This window comes from Daldinia decipiens (assembly GCF_022478715.1).
Source record: "Daldinia decipiens strain CBS 113046 unplaced genomic scaffold F4813scaffold_38, whole genome shotgun sequence".
Lineage (NCBI taxonomy): Eukaryota > Fungi > Ascomycota > Sordariomycetes > Xylariales > Hypoxylaceae > Daldinia > Daldinia decipiens.
In genome coordinates, this window is record NW_026054581.1 from 251,040 (window position 1) to 274,340 (window position 23,301).

Genomic DNA, 23,301 nt, shown 5'->3' on the forward strand with positions numbered 1-23,301 from the left:
TTGCTTCGCTCGTTAAGAGACTTTCAAATGCATGCTCAATTTCGCTCAACTCTAGTCGGACCCCACCATTTCCATACGAATTGGATTGGGCTCAGAGAGGGGTAAATACGATGGGGATCAGCTCGGGGGCAGTAGAAAGAACTTGATAAAGAAGAGAGCGAATGAGTCCAACAAGACTTTTTTGCGGGTCACTACTAAGCCTTTAGAAAAAGGTATTGGCGAATACGAGAACTTTCCTGTTCGACCAGTGCTCGAGGTAGTGTCTTGTTAACGGGTTCATACATAGAAATTTCATCAACGTCGATTTCCCAGCCCCCGGTTTACCGGATATATGAAATAAACCATTTCCATATTGGAGCCAATTGATAAAACGTTCTCGAACCGTCTTTCTGAAATTAGTTACCTGCTGATGATTTGAATGGTCCATCTTTCTTTCATTAAGCCCCCCGCGGATGCATCATCGTGACCAGGGTCTTCCTTAAGGACCCATTCAAACGTTGTTGCGTGGGCGAGCTCCACATAATAGAATCGATCCTCCATCCCCTCATATGTACTTTAATGCATCTGAGAGCAGCTTTCGCTTAGATGCCAATGAAGTTTCATCTGACAGGCGCAGGGTATCTTGCAGCCTCCCTAGGAACTGAGAATCGATATTGGCAATCCGTCCTGGTAACAGTTGCCGGAATGATTCTATAGCATGTTTTTATGTTCGTCAGATCCTGGTTAGTTGAACTTGCTGTCGTGATCAATTCCTGAAGCCCTCTAGGTTAATGATATCTGACCTATCATAGCCAGTCAATTAATGCCGTAGAATCTCAATATGGAATATTCTCTCTGCTATACCTATGTACCTAGACATACTCGCTATCTGGAGATCGAGCTGTTCCCGACAACTGTTGAGGCCTCCTTCAAGTCGATCCCTCTCGTGCCTCATCCTGTGGTTCCTAAAGCTGCTCTGAATGCTTCGAACCTGCTGTTGGGATTTTCGGTTTTCAGGCGGTCGAGTAATGCCAGCATATCGTTAGACCATCTTCTGCACTCCGCGATCAGTCTCCGTAGAGCCTCTTCCTCATCTGTCATCCATAGCGTCGGGAATTCTTCTTCCAAGCTTAGACTTAGGCGTTCCATCTCCCTGGTGATAAACTCGACGTCCTTGTTTGACTGGCTCGATTCATTTCCGGCTCCATGCATATCCTTTGATGCGGATAATACTCTATATCCTATGCTGACGAATTGGAGGGCGTTGCTGACCAGCCCGACTGCAGCTAGGGCTTCCATTTCGGCAGTGCGCAGTCCTAATGATGACGCTAGCCTACTTTCATGAGCCCTCCGCCGTCAATAGTTGAGAAGTCGAATCTCGATCTGCACGATTTGGCGGGATAGGAGTAGGAGTAGGATGAGGGGAGGCCTGATTATCTACAGAAAATGTCAGTACTTTGAGAGGTGGGATTGATGGAGCAACTGATGGGGAAACAGATCGGCAGTGCAGCCCAAACTGCTAACACGGTTGGCTACAAGTTAAGGCCTGTTCCAGCTCCGTCTTATCTTGCAGACGGGAATGCCGCATTCCCCTCTTACCACAACTGAGGCTCGGGATAACCTGACTGTTACGAGGTGGGTCATGGCTCTGGAGATGGTATGGTGGTTCGGCCTTTTTTGCTAGTGGGCTAAAACCTCGCGGGCGGGTTAGTGATAGTCCCGGTTATAGCCCAATTATACTGTTGTATACAGTCCCCGTTGAGTGGGTTGGATGTGTGGCTACTTCAGTCATGTGATGCCAATAAACGTCAAGGAGGATGTAAGGAACGGCCGACGATGTCCGCTCTCCACGCCCGCTGTTGGGTGTACAAGGGGCGGCCGACGATGTCCGCGCTTTCTGGGTACGTTCTCAGGTACAAATCCTGCCTGGCCAATTTAGCTATAGTAGGTATAAGCGCTTAGAATAATGAGATTCACGTTAATTCTTATTGGTCAATATCCTATAGATTCTCTATTTGAGCCGTAGTAGTAATATACGATTTGTGTAATTCGCCATGTTGTGAGACGTAGCAGTGTAAAAGGATGTCAAAACAACTCATACAGAGACGACGTGATGGCGTCAATGGTAACCAAGAAATCTGTATCTCCGCGCCTGAAGCATTTGACGCCCAGAACGTATTTGCTGTGTAGGTAGGCACGTAAGCTGAAGAATCGATTGCAGATCTGCATATGCAGAATTTATTGCATATAATACTACGCACGACCATAGTTAATACCATTTTGGGATAATATATGCAAGCGGAAACGCATGCTGACCAGTACCGATTGTAAAATAGACCTTGTGTCGTGAGACGTCCCGCAGCACGCTACGACATACTGCGTGATTTCAGAAGTAGTCCTCGGGTTTGCACCCGCACCTCTCATCCACTCCTCTCCCTGGTCGGTTGATGATCCGTAAATGATCCATTGGCTTATAAAAGGGCGAGGTGTTCACTGACGAGAGTTGTTCCTATTGTGCGTAGAACAAACTCAACGATTTCCGAGAACTTCACACTCGATTCAGGTTTCCGCGGTTCAAAGTAACACGCGTCGAAAGATCTTCTATCGAAACAACGCCATCCAGAAACTAGCTGCTTCATTTCAGCAATGGCGGGGTCAGCAAGTGAACCGCAGGGCGGCGTAATGACCCAGATAGCCCGATCGGTGGGCTTCTCGAAGAGCTACAACTTCTGGCTATGGGCTGTCTTCGGCGGTGTTCTGCTAGGGTTTTCCATATCTCGGTTACCATACCTCGACTTCTACGGCGTCTTCTGCAGCGGCCCGGGAATGGCCAGGGGTAACATGGGAGCCGCCACACCTGGCGAGTGCTTCTACTACCTGAACCTCACTCTCGGCGGCCTCGCCATCAGAACACATCTATGGTGTGTACTGCCCGCGGCTCTGCTCGCCTTCGGACAGTTCGTCCCCATATTCCGACGCAAGGCCCTGTGGCTCCACCGAATCAACGGTTGGATCTCGACCGTTCTATCTCTCATCGGCGCCTTTTCCGCCCTACCGATGTTGAAGCACACGATGGGTGGCAGTACCGAAACCCAGTCGATGAACGTCCTGCTGCTTGTCATCTTCGTCACTGCGGTCTACAAGGGAATTGTTGCCGCTAAGAACCACAGGATCCAAGAGCACCGCGACTACATGTTACGTGCTTGGGTTTACGTACGTCCCATAATGACCCCTCTTCCCCTGCTCATTCTTGTCGGATGAGTATAACCAACTTCGTACTGGGTGCTAATTTGATTCCTCTTTTAGGGTGGATCTGTCATCACCCTCCGACTTATCATGTTGGCCACCTCCATCATGATGTCGTACAGTGGCAACTGGTACGTCGCCATACCATGCGACAAGATCGAGTACTTGATGGACGCTCAGAACGCCACCATGGCTGAGTACCAAGCCAAGTACCCCGAGTGCGCACCTCAGTGGTCTGGGGAGGACCCGAACCGCCACGTTGCTGTTCGTGTATACGTCCTCGACGACGACCCAGTGGGTGTTGCTGCCGCCCACTCCCACTGCTTCGGCATGTCCGGTTATGTAGCCATCATTCTGCACTTCGTGGCAGCTGAAACCTACGTAAGTCTAGTCTTGAATCATGCATATAAATGCTATCTCGTTTCAACTATAACTAACACGTTCTTCGTTAGATCTACTGGACTTCGCCCGAGCGCAAGGTCTCTAAGGCCATTCGAGCTAGCGAGACTAACCACGCTGCTAAGAAGGTGGAATAAAGCTTACGCGAAGAGCTCCTGGAAATGTAATTTCCACCTCTGTGAAGTAAAGGGTTAGTATCGGAATAGTTGTCATGAATAGCTACAAGTCATGAACTTAGTGGAATAGTCGATACTCTTTATGAGGCGGAGTTAGACGCCAGGGTTAACACAATGTACCTTATATCATGTTACCCGTTTCCACCCGTACGGGTAGAATCTAGGACAAGGGGCCGGGGTCGGGGCCGGGGTCGGGGTTATGCATATCATGAGATGGCCCAGTACGCAAGTATATAAGGCTGAGGAAGGAAAATATAAGATAGTGAGAAAGATGCTCCTTATATACATACTTAGATCATTAAGTGATGCCCGCAAGTCCCTAGCGCACGGGCTTAATCTGTGACAGTTCTCATATTAGCACATTATTTTTATTAATGGTTTATGTGAGTCTGAGCTATAGTGCTCGGGTAGTATGGACTATGATACAGAAGCATGCGAGGGAGGAACAGTCGATGTGGTTGAAGCTGTGGCTTGGGCCTTATTGTCCGTCTTCGTGATACTCCCGCTTTCCTCATCTCGGACGGCTTGTTCCCCATCGATCCGGGCTTCATCAACAAGAACAACTTTATCACCGAAGGCTTGTGCGATCTCCTCGAGAGTTTTTCGCCGTGTCTCTGGGAAATAGAGATACGCAATGACCAAGAATAATAATGTGCACCCAACAAAGACGTAGTAGTAATTTTCGCGGATATTGGCAAAGGCGCTCGGGCCGGCTTCGGTGACGGCAACATTGACGATGAAATGACCTGCCGCTGCAAGACCCATCACCTTGCTGCGCAGCGCAATGGGCAGTACTTCTGCGCCATACAGCCAAGTTGTAGAGTTGATCATTGCTTTGGAATTGGAGTTAGAATATTATCTTTTTTGGAGTGACTGATAAATAATAATTCAGGGGCTAGATTGAAAATGTAAAAGCACCCTTTGATAAAGAAAAAGCTTCCGAGATGTGCTAGAAAAGGGGTTCGAGATGGCACTCACCATAGTACCATGCCACGTATAAATATATACCTAACACTGCGAAACCCTTGCCGATTCTGTTTTCGCCATCCTGGAAAATGCGCTGCATCACGGCAGAGTATATCATGGCCGATATGAGGCCAGCTAAACCTGCCAATATCATCTTTCGGCGACCCCATTGATCTGTTAGGTATCGCGTAGTAATGGTGTTTGATAAGAATGCAACAGTTCCGTATACGCCTGCCAGCGCAAGTATAGTCTTCTGTTGGATTCCTAGGGATTTATACTATACTAAGAGGTTAACAAGGGCGAATCGGACTCAAGACTAAGGTTATACGGAAAAGGAATACTGATAAAATAAAGAGAAAAAAGCCGAGTTAATAGAGAAGGGTACACTTGCAAGCGTCGTCTGATAATATTGTATAACATTTATACCGGTAAGACTTGTCATAGTTTGAACAACTATAGATACCATGGCTCGGCGGCCGAAAAGTGTGAAAACCTCACTGTAAGACTGGATCTCGCGCGTCATTTCGAACTCGATTTGTGCCTGCATCAGGGCGAATTCCTCGTGTACTTCATGCGGCTTAAGTTCTCGTCGGACCTTGGCAAACTCGCGTCGGGCCGCCTCGATTTTACCGTTGCGGATGAGTTGTCGCGGAGAGTCAGGCATGAACGTCGCTAAACCGATGAACATAATGACGCCCCAGGGTATTTGGATACCCAGGGGTAAACGCCATTGTGTAGCACCATAGGGTGCATACGAGCATGCGAAGCCCACCCAGTTAGACATCATGGTACCGAAGGAGATACCACATCCTGATATGCCTCCAATCAGGCCCCGTGAATCTGGTGCTGAGATCTCGCTCAGGTAGATAGGCACAGTAGCAACCATAGCACCCACAGCCATACCCGCAATGGCACGGCCAGCCAAAAACATTCCGATGTTGACTGATGCCGTTTGGATCGTCGTACCGATCGTTACGATGATGCACAGCAGCTGCATAAATCGAATACGACCTAGTCTGTCTCCTATAAAAGTTTGGCCCAAAGCACCGACAGCTTCACCCGCAATATATACGGCCACTACTGCTCCTGTGATTCCATTGGAAGGGTGGTGCATGTAATCGATCCAACTTTGATGGGCGATGGCTAATTGGTACTTGGTTAGCAGATCATTCACAGCGATATCTCCCAGTTTTCCTCACTAGTTGTGGCAATGCCAGTGTCGAATCCCTATTGTGGAAATCATAGGTTAATATAGTGGTTCGTTTATAGATATAATAATGAGATATGATGAGGGAAACTTACGAAGAGAAATGTGCCCATCGCAGCGAAGAAGGCGATTCCGAGTGCGTACCAACTCGCCATGGTTTGTGCTTTTTCCTTTCGGTTCCCGTTTAGTCTATAGCTTCGCAAGTAAGGGGGGATGTTGAACAAAAGCTCCAACAAGTATGTAAGACTATTTTCAGCGGGGGGTATAGGGCCTTTATTTCTACCTTCTCCTCACTCGGCTACTAAAATTTTAAGACACTAGAAAGCTGCGAAAGCTACCGGCCGCCCAGTCGGACTCGAAAATTAATGGCCGGGTCTTGGCATTTTCCTTTGAAAACAACACCATATATTATATGCAAACAAAAAGCATTGTAATGCGAAATAAAAAATAGAAAAAAATATTTATAGGTTATTTAGCCATTTTAACTGTCTTTTGTACTTTTTGTAATTTTTATCCTTTAAAACTGGTCAAATTATATATGTTAATACTAAGTGTTCAAATGCCAAGACCCGGCCATTAATTTTCGAGGCAGGCTGCCGCCATGGTTTTAATGACGCGCATAGCCTGAATCTCCGCGTTGGGCTAGGAGACCGTGCGTTCAGAAGATGATCATCATAACACATTGGGGAAGCCCCACGAACATTTCTTTACCCCTTGTCACTATGTACCTACACTACATCTGTGCAGGTGTACCCGCAACTCCCGCTGTCCAGTCGAACAATAGCCCAAACAAAAAGAGAGCCATCCACTCGATTCGTAGTTTACTCCCGGTCTCGGCTTACGTGCATGTTGCCAACGTGAGTCAACAACGATTAATAATATGGCGATGGTGGAAATATGACTAACCTGGTCGTTTCTCACCGCCTGTACATAAAAATACACTACTCTCTTTGCTTCAGCGTTTATACTATCTCTAACTGGTGCTACAAGATTACCTCTATCGTGAAGTTTCCCTGCGAATGTCTAACCGTGTATCTTGCAATGGAGAGATAGAGCTGATCATATCAGAGACTCCAACTGTCGGTGAATATAACGAGCTAGGCGACGCATCTTCCCTAGACTATCCGTACGTCTCCCCCAGTCGATAGACTAGAGACGCCACGGCGATTACCCCGGCGCTAATACCCTACTACTGAACCGTTGACGTGCCAAGTTTAGAGCGTTATGCTGGGGGCTCATCTTAACCCCAGATTGTGCTGAAGCTGGGGAAGTGGAGGTTGCCGAGCCTAAGCTAAATATTTTCTATTTGATAAAATATTTAGTTAGTTACATTCATTGTCTCTTCAACAGAACACGGGAAATATATCGGTATGAGTTCTCAGCTATTTCGGTCCAGCTTTCGGCCGAATTACTCCGTCATTTATCGCTTTAGGGATCTCCGCCGTCTCTTTAATTATACATCTTTAGACCCTAACATACTCATTCTGCTTATATTGAATTGAATTAGTAACACCAAATTAGCTTATACAGTAAATTTGATCTATATAGGTAGATAAAGCCATTAAAATAGATAAATGACTACCTACCTCCTAGGTCCGGTAGATAATAGTGATACTTCAATCAGAGGTAGTTACTCAATAACATTTCACAATCATGAAATACATAAAACTGACGGCGTAATAGAAGTAAAGAGATATAGGAGCTAACTATAACAACTTATATATTTAACTCCATTATCTATATTAATAAGCATTCTTAATCGCACCATGCGCAGCTTCCACGATCATGTTCACAAGTTCATCCGTCTTGTTAAGCATCGGAGAGTGCCCCGAGTTGATTCTGAGCATAATGGAACCTGCGTTTTTACCCCACATCTCCTGGTACTGCGGCGGCGGACCTTGGTCGTTCCCGCACACCACGTAGGTTGATGGTATATATCGGTATGCGGCGCGGGTAAGCTTAGTGGTTTGAACGGCATAGGACTGATCGATTATCTTAGATGTCCAGTACTCGGCTTCTTCGGCAGGTAAGTCACTGTACAAGACCTGTGCGGGTCCTTGACGCGGAGACGACCGCCGGGACGAATCTCATTGTTAGGAGACTCTCCGAATGCACTCAATACCGATTGGCCTAGTTATATAAATACCGTCGAAGTTTAATCTCATTATATAAAAGAGAAAAAGGAGGCTCACCTTCTGCGAGAACAAAGGCGGCGAAGAAGAACAGATAGATAACTCCACCGGTTAGACCCCGGTCTTTACGCTTATTCCAGCCGAACTCGTCCAAAACTGCTTCGCTTCCCACGAGACCTCCATAAGAGTGCATAAGAACTAGCACGGTTCGCGATTTCTCTTCAACAAGACGTCGAAGCACTGCCTATACAGCATCTGCATCGGTAGAAAGAGACTTTGAAGCAAAGCCAGGCTTGTCCGGATCTACTAAGCTCGGAAGAAGAGGGTGGATAACAGGATAGCCTCTTGCTTCGAGGGCTTTTGTTAGCTTCCTATATACTTCCGGGAGCTGAAACGAGCCCTGGATTAATAAGATAGTCAACTGAGATGGGGCAGTTGAAGCCATGGTGATATTATACAATTGTAGCTTTGCAAATATGAGATTGAGATTGTTTGGGTCAGCTTTGTTGGGTCATGAGAGGAGCGAACGGAATACCTCTGACATTCGGTATAATTTGGCAGTCATCTAAGTCAAAAGGTTCCCAGTTATATATATCTATCTCTATTAGTTATATGATTACCTACGTGGAATAAGATATTACATATACCTAGCATTGCATGTAACCTTAGGTAGGCTTTAAAGGTACACATATATTCAGTAGGTATCAAAGTCCTAACTAGCGTAGGACTATAGCAATACCGCCACACTTATCGCCGATGAGCTGAGCTGAGCTAAAATCAACCCCCCTCGATGATTACCGCGAAGGCAGGCAGTGCCTATATATAAATTCAGCACACGTTTTGCTAATGACTATATACCTCAGGTACATAATAAGGTGTTTCGCATATACGACCAAACGCCTATCTCCCTAATTATATTTCCGATGGTAGTTTGAGGCAGGGGCATGCGCTACTACATCCAATACAAGTGATGGCGAAGGCAGTGGGGGCAGACTGTAATCCTTTTCCCATGATACCACAACTGACCTACTTTAGGTGCTTATAAACGACGAAGCATATATTCGTATATTCTTAAGAAAGGTAAAATAGATAGAATATCCACAGGCTTAGGTAGCTTAAGGCATGTTTAAATCTCACATTTCGAGGTTTGGAGCGAGAATCGGAAAAGAAATGATATAACCAAGTGTGGTAACACCAAATCCTACAACTTGTTTCCGTAGTGCAACATACGAGTTTCAATTTTTCATATATCTAGAGGATAGTTACCCTAGTTTCGAATAAGAGTAATGGCTGCTCAGGGGGCAGTACGTCTCCACCTTGGTCAATATACATAACCCAATATATCTAAGCTACATTATTCCACCAACCTAATCCTCGTACTTCAGTGTCTTTTCTCTCAAAAGCAAAATTGAAAAAGCATCGTTACGAAGAAGACTATAATTCATAATTTGTTAAACTTTTACCTGTTGCATATATGTCAAACCTTGGACCGCTCACCACGGCTTATCAGCCTTATGGCACTGGTTGCCAGACGATACACTTGGGTCTTAGTACGGGTGCGAGCTGGCTACAACAAGGAACCATTAGCGGTTGCCTGCCGTCAAATTTCCAACCAGAACCTAGTTACTACTATTCTCCGGGTGTATGTCCGCAGGGCTATACTTACGCTTGTACAGCGGGCGTGATAGATGGAACCTCAGTTGCTACTGCTGCCACATGCTGCCCTAGGTAAGAGACTACCTCTGCATGCTTATATAAGGTGCTATGGAAACAATTAGTTAGTTTACTAATAAGGTGGTTTGTAAACAGTAATTTTGTCTGCATGAGTTCGCGAGGCAGTGACACTCCTAATGCCTGCGTGTCGACTATGCCCTCTGCCAATTTCTACGTCGTAGATGTATTGTCGTATCTAACGCATTCACCAACATTTATCAATACGACTAGTATCTTTTATGACGCTGGTAACATTGTACAAGCTAAGGGGCCTATTGTACGGAGGGCTGAAGATGATACTAAATGGCCCCAACCAACTCCACCCAGTACTTCTACGACTGGGACTACATACCAAACAATAACGAATATGCCAGCTGGGACAGATAAGATATCGACTGTGACAAGACCTAATAGTTCCGGGTATTACACTGCCTCCATACAGACGGCCAGGGCCAATAGTCTTAGTGTCGGTGCTAAAGTGGGAATCGGTCTCGGTGTATCACTCGGTGTTCTTTTCTTTCTTGGCTCCGTATCAGCAGCATATATAATTGGTATGCGGAAGGGTCGCTCTACTACCATAGAAATAGGATCAAAAGCCAGCAGTAGTGAGGCAGATACAAATACAACGGGTCCTGGGTATGAATTGGATGAGCAGAGGAGAGCGCTAGAGATGGCTAGCTACCGAGAACCCGTGGAATTAATGAGCTCATATTAGAGATATATTTCAAAACGGGTACTTGTGCTACGGTTCGTACGGGGTATTTAACAGCTGTGAGAAAGGCTGGTGGTAGACCACCTCAAGGCTTGCCAATAAGGGGGGCTACGGCGCAAGGGCCGTGTCAAGGTCACTATCACAATGAGGGTATTGTATGATGAGGAGAGGAAGTTCTAACTGTCTATAGAATGAGTGTATAAATATAATAGCGTAACCAGCCCTTGGTAGCCTTGCATATTGTCAATAACTCGCCTAATATTGTTATGAATTTATAAGTCATTTTGAAGTTTCGCCTCGAATGCATGCATGCATTATGCACCGTCGACTTGGAATTTCTATTGACCGCATTAACCAAAGGAAACTAGTACTTCGAGGGACGTTATAGCATCATTAAATACTTAGTTGCACGTAGTTTATTTCTAGTTTATTATCGAATATATTGGGCGATATATTTATACACGTAGGAAATCATATTACATGTGTGCCATCAGGTTATACCTATACTAGATACCTAGACACTTTACTCTTTCCAGCTTGCTACTACCATGCCTAAGGTAGGTGCTCTAAGTAGTTGGGAATTCCTCTCCTTGGTCCCACTATCGAAAATTGCAAGGTCAGTATTTGAACGTTCAATTACGTTGACTTAAGTAAACTCTCAAAGTCCTTGCAGATGATAGTTCGCTAATAAAGAAGGGGATCACAAACGTACGTGCTCCATGATACAACCATCCTCCCAACGGTATCGATCCACAATCTCGCCAAAGGAGTTCTTGTAGTTAAGCCAGGACATGTTGCCCTCGAATTTAGTACGAAACACTGTTATCGACTGGTTTCCCCAGATCGGACCGAGGAGATCCAAAGCATACTGAGCTCCATTTTGAGCCAAGGGGTTGTGGTTCTATAAATCAGTATCAGGGTTTGAAGTTACATTGTATAGCATGTATTCCGCAAGCGTACAATGTATTCAGGAAGGATATATTCGAAGGCCTTATAAACATCCTTCTTAACAAGGAAAAGGTCGGCAAACTCGTTAAACCTCTTCTCTGTCTCCCCTGCACAGGGTGCTGGTGTGATCCGTGTGCAGAACTTAGCAGTTTATAAATAATAGTTACTGGACCATACAGAACGACATTAAATGAATCTTCGTATTATCTTATAAAACTCCGGACAAGGGCTTAAAATTATCCCCACTGCCTGAACCTTGAAGAAACAGTATTTTATGCAATTTGTGTTTATTCTAGGTCAAGATCTTATCGATTAAATCGTAAAATGGGCGAGGGTCTCCTTTTGGTAGCGAGCTGGATATCGTGATTTTCAAACTTATTTGGTTTAATTGAGTGGATACAATTTTTTGGTCCATGTCCGGAGTTCAATGGGATAGTCCTCTTATTAGTGTGATATAACCAACCTCCTTCAGTCTCAAGATTGTTTGACTGTAGTGGCAGAACTATTACACTCAATATATACCGGAAAGTCAAGACACTGGCAGGAACCAGAATGCCACTTGGATTTCAAACCAACCTCTAGTGCCTTTATTTTATCGTCTAGCGCCGTCGTAAATGTGCATTTTCCAACTCTATCCTTTACTTCTACTACCCCCCACTGGACTGGTAAAAGATAGACCTCTTCACTATCTTCCTCGAGGACATGACACGTGGTGCTGACTGCCATACTATTAGTAGAATACCATGCTCATGGTCCCGTTGTATTTGTACAACCCCATAACTGCAATAGATGATAGCAATGCATCATGTCGATTTGCGAGATTCGCTAGAGCGCGTCTCAAGCAAAACACTCGATGGCCAACGACGAATTCTCGGGTTCGTGGGCTCGAAAGATAGCTTCCCAGTCATTCCCAGGCTGTCTCGCAGTGCTGAGTTTCGCCATCGCTGTAGGATATGCTAAGTCGGTAGTGGTGTCAGGATTCTAGATGAGACATCTAGAACAAAGACCACGTTCAGTACCTAATGTATAGACATAGGTCCTAGTAGATAGATTAGAGCTCCTCGCGGAACAACAAAGTTGTCTCCATATCGTTTGGTTCCACCTCATGACAAGTGGTCCAGGCTCGTTGATCTGTGCTGGAATAAGGCCTACACCCCGTTACGGCGGAAGCACGGTAGCGAGCTGCTTCTCCATAGAGCCCCATTTCTAGAAAGCGCGGAAACGAATGGGATGTTGCCGGAGCATGTTGATCTTGGTCAGCTAGGCCGGCACTTATGTATATCGATGGGGTTGTACTCTTAATGAAAGGGGTAGGTTGGCTGCTTTACCGGGTAGATACCGTGATCTTGGCTCTGAGAAAGCCTTTGACAAGGAAGGGAATGTGAAATCAATATATGTAAGTCAAGCTTTTTGATACCTTCAAGGTTCGTGGATTTCCTGTAGATCACCCCAGTGCAGCTCTTGCGTCTAGAACCGGCGATTAATACAATGATACGATGTATGGCCAGACTACAATATGTAATTGGGAACGATTCATAGAACTTATGACGTCGTCCATAATTAATATGTTTCATTGTATCTGACCCTTGTTCTCATTTGGAATTATTTATTCGGCCAGTGAAGCTCTTCAATACTCACGCCCTGCCATGATAGGTACGATATTATACCGACCATCAGATTTGCATAGGAAGGTTATCATACGCGCTGCACGGCGCGTAATACTAGTGAGGTAGGTATGGGATAGTGAGCAGATCAAAGACGAGCCCAGGACTGGGCCCGCTTGTAGCGTTGGCAATGCCAATGTACGTGCAGTAACACCTGATAGATTCCAGGGTGCTCAAGTGGTGGATAATGGTATATCCGAAAGCAGAAAACTGGCGATTCGGAATCCGGGGCAAGTGCCGGACCGTGCGGCGGCCAATGTGTGCCTCATGGATTCCAATACGAAAATAAGGGTCGCCATATGGGGCCATGGTTGAGAGATATAAAGGTCGATGTAGGAATCCCTTAACTGTCCTGTTTCCCCAAGTGTCGAGCTTTCCTTCATTTAAGCCACCCAAGCTTATACCGGGAATACGGAATAATGGCAACGCTCAAACTTCTGCTCCTGGCCTCCGTGGCGTCCCACGCTGCAGCATTCGTCCATCCGGGACTTCTGCACACGTCCGAGGATCTGATTCGCATTAAGAACCATGTCAACAATGCGGATGAGCCTTGGAATACAGCCTGGCAGCTACTCACCAAAAACTCACACGCTCAGTCGACCTATGAGCCCAGCCCACAGGCGACCGTCTACCGGGGGTCCGATGGTACACACTCCGAAAACTACCGAAAGTTTTACAACGATGTTCACGCAGCTTACCAGCTTGCGATCCGTTGGCAAGTCGAGCAAGCGACCGAGTATGCCGATGCCGCTGTCAGGATCCTCAACGCATGGTCGTCCACCATGACGGCCATAGGCGGTAATAGTGACCTCTTCCTCGCGGCCGGCATTTACGGGTATCAGTTGGCAAATGCTGCCGAACTGATGCGGTCCTACAGCGGCTGGAATAGCACATCACAGGACGACCTGAAAAGTCTGCTCGTGGATGTGTTCTACCCCCTTAATTACAGGTTTCTTACAACCCATAACGACCAGAATGAGTACCATTACGTAAGAGAATTCTCATAACTCTGGTTTTTCCTTGGGAAAGATCTTTTTAGGACTATGATGGACTGTTCGTAAGCCAGAGCTTTGCTAATTAAAGTATGTTTTAGTGGGCTAATTGGGATTTCTGCAACACTGCCAGTATAATGGCCATTGGCGTCCTCACGGATAACCAGACCATGTACGATTGGGCCAAGAACTACTTCTTGCACGGAGATGGTAGAGGTGCCATCAACAATTTTATCTACAAGAACTACACCGAAGATGGGAGTGGCAAGATTCTAGCCCAGGGCCAAGAGGCAGGAAGAGATCAGGGCCACGCAACACTGGACCTCGCGCTCTTGGGTGCTATTATGCAGCAAGGGTACAACCAAGGAGACGACTTGTATGCGGTTTTGAACAACTCCGGATTAGCTGCGTGGGTATCTTCCTCCGAAGAGACGAGCTGTAGTTAGGGACTGACAACGCGACCAGATCTGAATATGTCGCCAAGTACAACACGGGCTACGACGTCCCGTACACTTGGTATGGCAGCTATCTTGGCAACCAGACCGAGATCAGCGCTGCCAGCCGCTATAACCACCGTCCCGGCTTTGAGCGCTTGTATGCCCACTACGCGGATATTAAGGGCCTGAATGCCTCTTGGACGAAACTGTACCGAGACGAGATGAACGGTAACAGTACTGACGGTGTGGAAGGCGGTGGCGGCAACTACGGCAGTAATAGCGGAGGTTATGATGACTTAGGCTACGGAACGCTACTGTATCGACTGACGGCTTGAATACGTTCAATCGCCGTAGCCAATATTTTATCAATTCTTTCCTGTATATGAGCGGGTGAGCTTTTAGTAAATATAATTTGCACAGCACATATCGAGAAGCTAGAAGCTATGAGGCGTCCTGGTGTCTTTAGTGACTTCAAGGATTGGTCCACAGTGTGAACCTCGAATAAGGGGCACATAGTCTTTGCATATTGTGAATACTCACGAAAATAGCAGCACAAACCACCGCCGTTTTCTAGTAACCACAACCCAAAACTTTCCTCGTCCTTCCCATCCCCTAGGCTCACAGTTCAGGGTGAAGAGCTGCTCCACGAGGTTGGACTTCCATGACCGGCGTCGTATAAAGTCATCCTTAGTAGCAAGGCACATGTTGTCAGGGGGCAAGTGAAGCTAGTATGAATTAAGTATAGATCTATGTAGAATATATATATAAGGGGCGCTGCGCGCCCTCGAAAGAGGATAGAAGGTCAAGCGTTAATAGATTCATACTACTATACGGCTACTATACAGCAGCTTCGCTGCTGCTTCTAACATTCACTCTACGTATGACATCAACCAAGGGGCATCTCTGACACCCGAAATCTCCTGCTCGGTTGATTTCCGCTGTAGTGAGATCCCAAGTATTGCCATTTGCAAAGGAGTTCTTTACGACAGAAATAGTATAATCGGTTGATGCAAGTGATTGGAAAACCGCGGAGCTGTACCTACGCGCTTCAGACTTAGCTTATGCATTCATGGAAATGCACGTTCTAACTTATATCAGACAGATAGGAAGAGATGTTAGAGCTAAGAGATACCAGGCCAGTCGCCTCCATTTACTAATACACTGGAGGTTTCGTAAACTTGGTACACCAATCTCGAGCCATTGTTCCTCTTATCCCCCTCATAGATAGTCCCCATGCCAATTTGGCTATCATATCGAGTAATTGTAAACATTGTCAAGGAAATATTAGTAATAAATATAATACCAATCAGAAGTATTTGCACTTACTTTTACCCTCGTTATATGAAATTGAAGGGACCATTGAGAAAGGGTACTCTTCTTTGCAAAACAACTATTAGCACGGAAGTCCTGCTGCTGTACCGGCTGGTCAGCATTCTCTCTGAGGGTGTCCCCCAATTGGCTAATAGGCTCTTTTTTGGGAATACTGCTAGATTTTAATATTTCAATTAATATTGAATAGAAGTTACTTACAGTAGCTCCACGAGGGTTACGCAGAATCATAGCCACTACAACGTTCCTATGCTTAGTTTCAAGTGTGGTCTTACATATTATTTCACCTCCCGTTACATTGCAATACAAGCGCCAACATTTGGGGGCCGCGCGAAGGGCTTGATCTCTAGCATAGATTGATATACTGAAAGAACCTGTATCAATATCATCTCAGATTAGTAGCAACTACTAGAATTTTTAATATGTGATATCAAGTTTAGAAAGGGCCTATCATGCCATTTTAAATGCCTACCTGGTTAGTACTAAGATCGCTACCTCACGATAGAAGTGACTATCAACTTATATAAGACTCAGTATAAGCTATCTCGGGACATATGCGTAGAAAACCAGCTACTCGAGGAGAAATCTAAGAATCACATGTCTTCATTCTTAAGATACATTCAGTAGGTAACAGAGAACTGTGTTAACAAAAGCCACCTCAAACAGTGGGCTTAGCTGTTGCGTCCAAGCAGTCGTTCGCGTTTATTAGCTGCACATACTGTCAGCATACCAGCCCCTTACGTGGGTTGTCAGCTTTTTTCTTGTACATAACTGGTATGACTTGACTTGAGGTTGGCCGAAAGGATTCAAATCAAGTGATAAATATAAACCAATTATACTAGAAAGCATGGTAAATTACTCGGAGTTTCCAACGCCAATTATGCTAAGAAGCTACAGAGTATGCCTTATCGGAAGTCCACAACCGTTCATATGGTTACCTAATAACCCCTAAGCGTAATAATATCTAAGACATCCGGGAAGATCCCTATGTTCGCGCCCATAACTTTAGACATTGAATCATCATAAGGCTCATCGTTCGTTCTCCAAGAGGGTTAATTATGCCATGTGCCTTGTACAAGGAGACTCATATCAGACGTATCGTTATCAACAGTGTTCTGGTGGACAAGGTAGTCCATAACTGTAAGCATTATAGATACCAATTGGGCAGTCGTTCGTGTTTGGAAGAAATTTGAAAGTGGTATCATTGGATGAAGTCACTGTACCCGCGTTAATAGCCTGAATTTATCGCTCATGAGAAAGTTATGAGAGAGTTCTGACTTACTCCCAGCCACACATGTTCCAGCAGCAAACATACAAGGGCCAACATCGATGGTATCTAACGTATGAGAGCATTCCGTATTAGATTTACAACCCTCTAGTTCTAGGGTACACCCACAGTTCCTTTACGAATGAGTCGAAATTATAGGGGTCATCGAACTTACTACTGAGCGTTAGCCACTGTATACCCAATGAATTCAGTTCAGGACTATTTTGGAATTGGGTTCAAAAATAACCATATGGGGCATACATACCAAGCGTAGCCTGGTTCCATGTGAATGGGCGGGAATGCAGGAAAGGTACCAGGGGTTGGCTGGTTATTGAACGTCGTCTCGGGACCAGGGCAGCTGCCGGCCAGATATCCCGTGAATAAAAAGGAGCCATCGCCCTCGTAGATATAAGATGAACTGCTAAGCTGGTTCCTGCGGGGGAAGAGAAACTCAAGTGTGCAGTTGGCATCGGCACGCGACTCCGGGATATCAAAATTGAAGATGGATGAGATGTCATTGGGCGTGATAAAACCAATTCTCTGTGGACCAAAAGCTCTATCAGGCTCACACTGCGAAACCTGTGTTATGTAGCTTGGGGATTCGAATTCGCCATCTTCAAGATAGGCTGGACAGCCATTGCTCTTATTGCGTACCCATTGGTGGTCACCGAGCAAGCGCTTTGAAATAAGCCTGAACGGTGTAGCTCCAACTACGCTTAGATATGCCACAATAAGGGGCAAAGCGTACATTATGACTTGCGGAAGGGAGGCGGACTAACGAATGTGAGCGGTCTTATCGACGCATAGTATCTAGAAAGGAGAGGGCAATATAAGACAAACAAAACATTCCATATAGTCTAGATATCCGCGGGGAACTAAAGCTCTTATAGTATTTCTTGGACTGATTCGAGAGACGCATAGAATACTCGCGTACTCGCGTAATTTGCCTTAGGAATGAAAATTTATTGATTAGATTTGCAGAACGCCTCTAAGTATAAGTGGCTAGAGTCTAAGCATTGTGCATCAATAGTCTATTAGAAGGAATATGTCGCAGATAAAATTGTGGTCGCCGAAAATATTTCCCGATGTATCAATGCATGTTGAGGCCAAAGCTCGACTAATAAGAGTTTGTATAATAGGTAACTTGCGATAGAACTCCGGCATAAGGAACTGTGCCTAGCCTCCTAGTCATTGCATATGTCGCACGAGAAACAGGGAATACCCTCGCGATCTGTGTCTCTCAAGCAAGTGTCCGCGAGGAAACTCAAGGATTCAAATATCATCAAATTACCGTTGCCGCCGGAAGACACGTTCTCGTTGTTTCACGACAACAGTCTCTGCTGTGCTAATCTGCAATGCAAATGTCCTCCTGACCGATGTCTATCGTCTATCTGGCGGGATCCTGCCGCAGTAAATCTTAGGTACGTCTAGGTGGCTTTTCCCCTAACAAGTCGGAAATCAAGAGTTCTACATATTCTAATTCTTCATTAGAAAGCTTGAATAAGATGAAGTTACAATTGTGCCATTGTCATTTCACCGTAGACAACTTTCAAGTAGGAGCCTCTTATAAATGTATCGACGACCTTTCACCCACACCAGAGCCCAAGTAACAAATATACAAAATAATCAAGTCATCTGCATACCGCTTATAGATTGGCACATAGTGTTCATGATCACTACATATCTCTTTAACACTGTCCCTACCTGAAACCGCGTCTAGACCAGCCACTTACGCCACCGGCCCCGGGCCTCTTCATCCGGGATACGCAAGCCGCCCCTGAATTCCTCGAATACCCAAAGGCGAACCTACGTGTGCCACGACGATTGGAAAAGCGTTATTCGAGGAGCGAATCATGATGAGCAGTGAAGAGAGATTTTGAGATTATACTTACAGCCCAAGGAACCATAACAATATCCACCAGGCTGAAATCTGGATGCCTTTCTCCTCAAGTGTGATCCATGCTTGTTGCACGAAAGGGCAGAACCAGTCCGCAAACAGCTTTGATGACTGTTCGGCCGAGTGTTCCTGCGCGTAGCCACATCAGCACAGGATATATCCATATATCTTCTCTTCTTATCCGCTTCTAGCCGTAAAGGTATCTATAGGTTCACTCGATATGCACGTCGACTGTTTTCCTACCCAGGTAGCGAGACCCGTTGCAACGGGATGTAAGTTGGCATCTGGATTAGTTATTTATTCGAAGACTTATGCTTTGTTCTAAAAATATCCGTAAAAAGGGCGAGCATGAAGAAGTAAATGATAGTTGGGGAACTTGGGCATAATACATTAAAGCTAGTCCTGCTCATGAAGTTCCTATAGGAGTCGATACTGGATGAATGTTACGGCCACATGGCTACACCAACATGTAAAGATTCATATATTGCATTGAGATTCGCCCTGATGCGAGTATCCTTGCAACTTCATTATCTACACATAAAACACCGAATGGATATAAGTTCCCCATAATCTACTGCGTTGAAGCAGTGCTACCGATGACCCAGACCCTAGAGTTATACCAAACTCCGGAGCTCTTATGATATTTGCAACGCCTGATGAATGCATGCAACTGTCCTGTTTTGTCATCCTGTTTTCCGTAATAAGACCGATCCCGTTTCCACAAACTAGAGAAAAGTTGAGTTGCCCCTCTTCCGTCCTCAAATCTATATGTTGAACAATAACTCCCCGGTTCATCGTGATTCATCCACATACGTGATATACTAGATCCCTGCATCCAGTCTCCATCCCTCAACGGGAAGAGGGAAAGTCAGGGACCAGGAAGCAATCTCCTTCCTGAGATCGGCAATCCTAGTATTGCCGCCTTCAAAGAGCTTGGCTCTGAAATCCTTGAGTTTGTTAGCTTCCTTAGGCAAGCTAGTCTGGATCTCCTTGGCTATTTTGATGCTCTCGTCAATGTAGCCGGCAACACGCTCGAAGTCTTGCTCTCCAAAGCCACGCGAGGTCATGGCCGGTGTTCCAATACGAATACCGAAAGGCGTCAAGGCAGACTTGTCGCCTGGGGTAGCGTTCTTGTTGCAAGCGATGTTGATCTGCTCTAGGACAGCTTCAATACGAGCACCATCCACGGCCTGGGGTCTCAAGTCTAGGAGAACCATGTGCGAGTCAGTACCGTCGGATACTAACTTGTAGCCGAGAGACTTGAACTTGTTCTCTAGCGTCTTGGCGTTAGACACAACCTTCTCTTGGTATGCCTTGAATTCAGGAGTCTGGGCCTGCTTCAAGGCAACGGTAAGAGCAGTGATAGTGTGGTTGTGGGGTCCGCCCTGGTGGCCGGGGAAGACCGAGAAGTTGATGGCCGGCTCCAAGTCATAAAGGGTCTGTTTGCCGGTCTTGGGGTCGGTGCTACGAACACCTTTTCGGAAGAAGATCATAGCGCCACGGGGTCCACGGAGCGATTTGTGTGTCGTGGTAGTAACTATATCGGCGTGGGGGAAGGGGGACTTGATAACCTCAGCTGCAATCAGACCAGAGATATGGGCCATATCGACGACAAGATAAGCTCCGACTGAATCGGCAATCTTCCTCATGCGCGCATAATCAATCTCACGGCAGTACGCCGAGGTACCAGCGACGAGGACCTTGGGGCGGAACAGTTGAGCGTTCTCTTCGAGTCTATCATAGTCAATGATGCCAGTGTCGAGGTTTACTTGGTATGGCATTGTCTCGAAGTAAGTTGAGACTGCTGAGATCCTATAAGCAGCGAAGTTAGCCATTGTAGGTCAGTCCAAACTAACCAAGATAGAAACTTACTTTCGGGAGGGAGTCTGGTATCCGTGACTCAGATGACCGCCGTGGGGGAGATCCAACCCCATTAATCGGCCTCCGGGCTTCATGATAGCCTGGTAGACCTGCAAGTTTGCGGGACTGCCACTGAGGCACTGGACATTGACACCCCATTGTTCCGGATCGAGGTGGAAGGTTTGGAGAGCACGCTTCTGGCAGAGAAGCTCAATCTGGTCTATGTGCTGGTTTCCACCGTAGTATCGAGCGCCAGGATAACCTTCAGAGTACTTGTTGGACATGGGAGAGCCAAGGGCATCGAAGACAGCACGTGAAGTAACATTTTCGGAGGCAATCAAGATGATAGACTCGCGCTGTCGTTGAATTTCCTTTTTCTATAGTGACGGTTGAGTCGGTTGCAGGATCAATCAGCTTTAGATAGGGAAACTCACCATAATCTCCGCAACCTCCGGATCAGAGTCGAGGAGAGACCTCTCGAGCAACTAACGGTAAGTTAGCATAAATATTTTTGCGAATACGAAGCAAATACTGGAGTGGTAATACTGACGTCCTTGTGCTCTTGGGAGAGAGCGTATGTAGAACCGTTAGCAGCCATTGTATGAGAGTAGAAGGTCAATTGGACTACAAGTTGAGAAAAATAATGTAAAGTAAAAGATTTTCTCGCTCCGGTGAGGGTTGATAGATAATAAATAAAAGGAAGAAGGATGACGGAAGGCAGAAGGCAGAAGGCGGAAGGCGGGAAAACGAAGAGGGAATAATATTTTTCTCTCCCTCCTCCAATTGGGGTTTGGTGGGGTTCCTCTTAAGTATGTAAAAGTCAGCGGGGTGATAGTGGGTGAATTCCTATCTGCTTACGCTCCTGGTTGCTTACTCTAGCTGTCCAGGTACCCTGTCCAGGCAGCCAGGCACCTAAGGATCCGGAGTTATTAACGGAGTACAATACATAGCTTCGCGTCTACCACGCTAGTGTAGTAGGGCTAATCCATTAACCTACCTAACCTAGTGTTTACGGAATATAGTGGACCAAATTTACAGTGGACCAAAGTCGGCGAATCAGCCGAACCATCAAAGGTGCCTACACTTACTGTGACGATGGGTAACTTTTCAGCTTCAATAATCATCATGCTTTTGCCATTTGCCATTTGCCATTTGCCATTTGCTGATGTAAATAGTATCATAATAAAAGCCTAGATTTTGCAGGCTTATAATCATATTACATAGGTCATCTTATCTATAAGATAGTCATGCATTCTCTTGTTCCTTTTTGTCGTTCACCGACTTCTAGTTGGATTAGTTGATGGGATGAAGCTGTGGGATTTCAATAACTGACGTAAGCACATATAGCATGCCTGCATGGTTAGCCAGGACAAACTCGAAGGAGCTAGTACATCATTAGTTGGTAAATAATACTCAAGTAATTCCGCAAGGGACCATGGGCTTGGCTGCAGTGACAGAGCTCCCTCCGTCTATCCATCATTATACGCACCTCTCGATATAGTCACGCTTTAGCTAATGCTCTTCAGTCTTCAACCACTTGGTCCCATCTCTATGCGTAGCATCATGTGTAAAAAGAAAACCGACCAGTTATAATAGTTCATCTTGTTACAACATGTTGGTTTAGTATCATGTAGGTAACCCATGTCTCATCAATACCAAGTAGTCCCCGATACTCAACAATAAAACAAGCAACTTGTTATAACATTAGGTACCTAAAGAAGTCAGTCAAATGGAAAGACTGTAATTATGCGAATATAACATCATGTTCTTGGTAAGACACATAGTTACCAATGCTTTCATGGCACCATACGTATAAGACTTTAGTTGTGTGATGTTAAAACGAGTTTAGCTTAGCTTTGACTACGGTACTATGACTTCTAATAAACCTTTTATATAGCCATTCTCTTAGTACTAAGTCTGGTGGGAATTTGAGATTAGAGATATACACTTTGACATGGTTACATCTGAGTGTAAATGGATTATTTCTTAACTCGTTAACATATTAAAGACATTACTATGATCGCATTGCGTACTTGAATCTAGTGACTTGCTCATAAAACGTGTGAAGTCTGAGCACAATGGACAATGCTAAGATGGAAATAGACGAGAATTGACACCGAATGGTATGAGCATTCGTTATCTTCCATCTTCTTTAGAATAAGAATGAGATAACCTAAGGTAGTGAGATTCTCACGTACCAATATGCGAACGCAGATATTAGGTCACATGTTAGCAATCATTTTAGAAATATTGATTGATTTGTACAGTACAAAGTCTCCTCCATGTTTTGAGTACCCCTTTAAGTGTTCCGGAGCGGATTAATGTGAACATGCCATATCCTATTGGATGTAATGCAGCCCGCCCGGGTGGCGTTGAG

At 45.5% G+C, this 23,301-nt stretch overlaps 9 protein-coding genes across 9 annotated transcripts; 3 read left to right on the forward strand and 6 right to left on the reverse strand.

The window, feature by feature from the left end:
- Positions 1-648: 648 nt before the first annotated feature.
- Positions 649-1,603, reverse strand: F4813DRAFT_213935 (uncharacterized protein). Its single transcript, XM_049239699.1, has 2 exons — positions 844-1,603; positions 649-782 (listed from the first exon to the last, which is right to left on the reverse strand). Exon 1 carries the CDS (start codon positions 1,276-1,278, stop codon positions 931-933), a length of 348 nt encoding a protein of 115 aa, XP_049096300.1. The 5' UTR covers positions 1,279-1,603; the 3' UTR covers positions 649-782; positions 844-930.
- Positions 1,604-2,354: 751 nt separating this feature from the next.
- Positions 2,355-3,761, forward strand: F4813DRAFT_399061 (uncharacterized protein; the record flags this gene model as incomplete). The annotated part of the gene is made up of 3 exons (XM_049248123.1): positions 2,355-3,192; positions 3,286-3,606; positions 3,678-3,761. Exons 1-3 carry the CDS (start codon positions 2,626-2,628, stop codon positions 3,759-3,761), a joined length of 972 nt encoding a protein of 323 aa, XP_049096301.1. The 5' UTR covers positions 2,355-2,625.
- Positions 3,762-3,777: 16 nt separating this feature from the next.
- Positions 3,778-6,456, reverse strand: F4813DRAFT_371457 (putative MFS monosaccharide transporter). Its single transcript, XM_049244614.1, has 6 exons — positions 6,069-6,456; positions 5,966-5,993; positions 5,158-5,909; positions 4,779-5,043; positions 4,091-4,633; positions 3,778-3,800 (listed from the first exon to the last, which is right to left on the reverse strand). The coding sequence occupies exons 1-5, from the start codon at positions 6,126-6,128 to the stop codon at positions 4,218-4,220; spliced, it is 1,521 nt and encodes a 506-aa protein (XP_049096302.1). The 5' UTR covers positions 6,129-6,456; the 3' UTR covers positions 3,778-3,800; positions 4,091-4,217.
- A 1,259-nt stretch (positions 6,457-7,715) lies between these two features.
- Positions 7,716-8,550, reverse strand: F4813DRAFT_392843 (catalytic protein; the record flags this gene model as incomplete). Its single annotated transcript, XM_049247330.1, has 3 exons — positions 7,716-7,990; positions 8,166-8,349; positions 8,413-8,550. The coding sequence occupies 3 exons, from the start codon at positions 8,548-8,550 to the stop codon at positions 7,716-7,718; spliced, it is 597 nt and encodes a 198-aa protein (XP_049096303.1).
- Positions 8,551-9,579: 1,029 nt separating this feature from the next.
- F4813DRAFT_392844 (uncharacterized protein) lies at positions 9,580-10,533 on the forward strand (the record flags this gene model as incomplete). Its single annotated transcript, XM_049247331.1, has 2 exons — positions 9,580-9,833; positions 9,915-10,533. The coding sequence occupies 2 exons, from the start codon at positions 9,580-9,582 to the stop codon at positions 10,531-10,533; spliced, it is 873 nt and encodes a 290-aa protein (XP_049096304.1).
- Positions 10,534-11,096: 563 nt separating this feature from the next.
- On the reverse strand, positions 11,097-12,420 carry F4813DRAFT_392845 (uncharacterized protein; the record flags this gene model as incomplete). Its single annotated transcript, XM_049247332.1, has 4 exons — positions 11,097-11,129; positions 11,243-11,431; positions 11,491-11,585; positions 12,327-12,420. The coding sequence occupies 4 exons, from the start codon at positions 12,418-12,420 to the stop codon at positions 11,097-11,099; spliced, it is 411 nt and encodes a 136-aa protein (XP_049096305.1).
- Positions 12,421-13,495: 1,075 nt separating this feature from the next.
- On the forward strand, positions 13,496-14,967 carry F4813DRAFT_214188 (chondroitin AC/alginate lyase). The gene is made up of 3 exons (XM_049239700.1): positions 13,496-14,131; positions 14,236-14,543; positions 14,600-14,967. Exons 1-3 carry the CDS (start codon positions 13,562-13,564, stop codon positions 14,904-14,906), a joined length of 1,185 nt encoding a protein of 394 aa, XP_049096306.1. The 5' UTR covers positions 13,496-13,561; the 3' UTR covers positions 14,907-14,967.
- A 1,674-nt stretch (positions 14,968-16,641) lies between these two features.
- On the reverse strand, positions 16,642-18,195 carry F4813DRAFT_371467 (ubiquitin 3 binding protein But2 C-terminal domain-containing protein). The gene is made up of 3 exons (XM_049244615.1): positions 17,434-18,195; positions 17,183-17,236; positions 16,642-17,117 (listed from the first exon to the last, which is right to left on the reverse strand). Exons 1-3 carry the CDS (start codon positions 17,915-17,917, stop codon positions 17,005-17,007), a joined length of 651 nt encoding a protein of 216 aa, XP_049096307.1. The 5' UTR covers positions 17,918-18,195; the 3' UTR covers positions 16,642-17,004.
- Positions 18,196-19,431: 1,236 nt separating this feature from the next.
- On the reverse strand, positions 19,432-21,841 carry F4813DRAFT_371469 (serine hydroxymethyltransferase). Its single transcript, XM_049244616.1, has 4 exons — positions 21,475-21,841; positions 21,359-21,409; positions 20,937-21,301; positions 19,432-20,876 (listed from the first exon to the last, which is right to left on the reverse strand). The coding sequence occupies exons 1-4, from the start codon at positions 21,520-21,522 to the stop codon at positions 19,886-19,888; spliced, it is 1,455 nt and encodes a 484-aa protein (XP_049096308.1). The 5' UTR covers positions 21,523-21,841; the 3' UTR covers positions 19,432-19,885.
- Between the last annotated feature and the right edge of the window lie 1,460 nt (positions 21,842-23,301).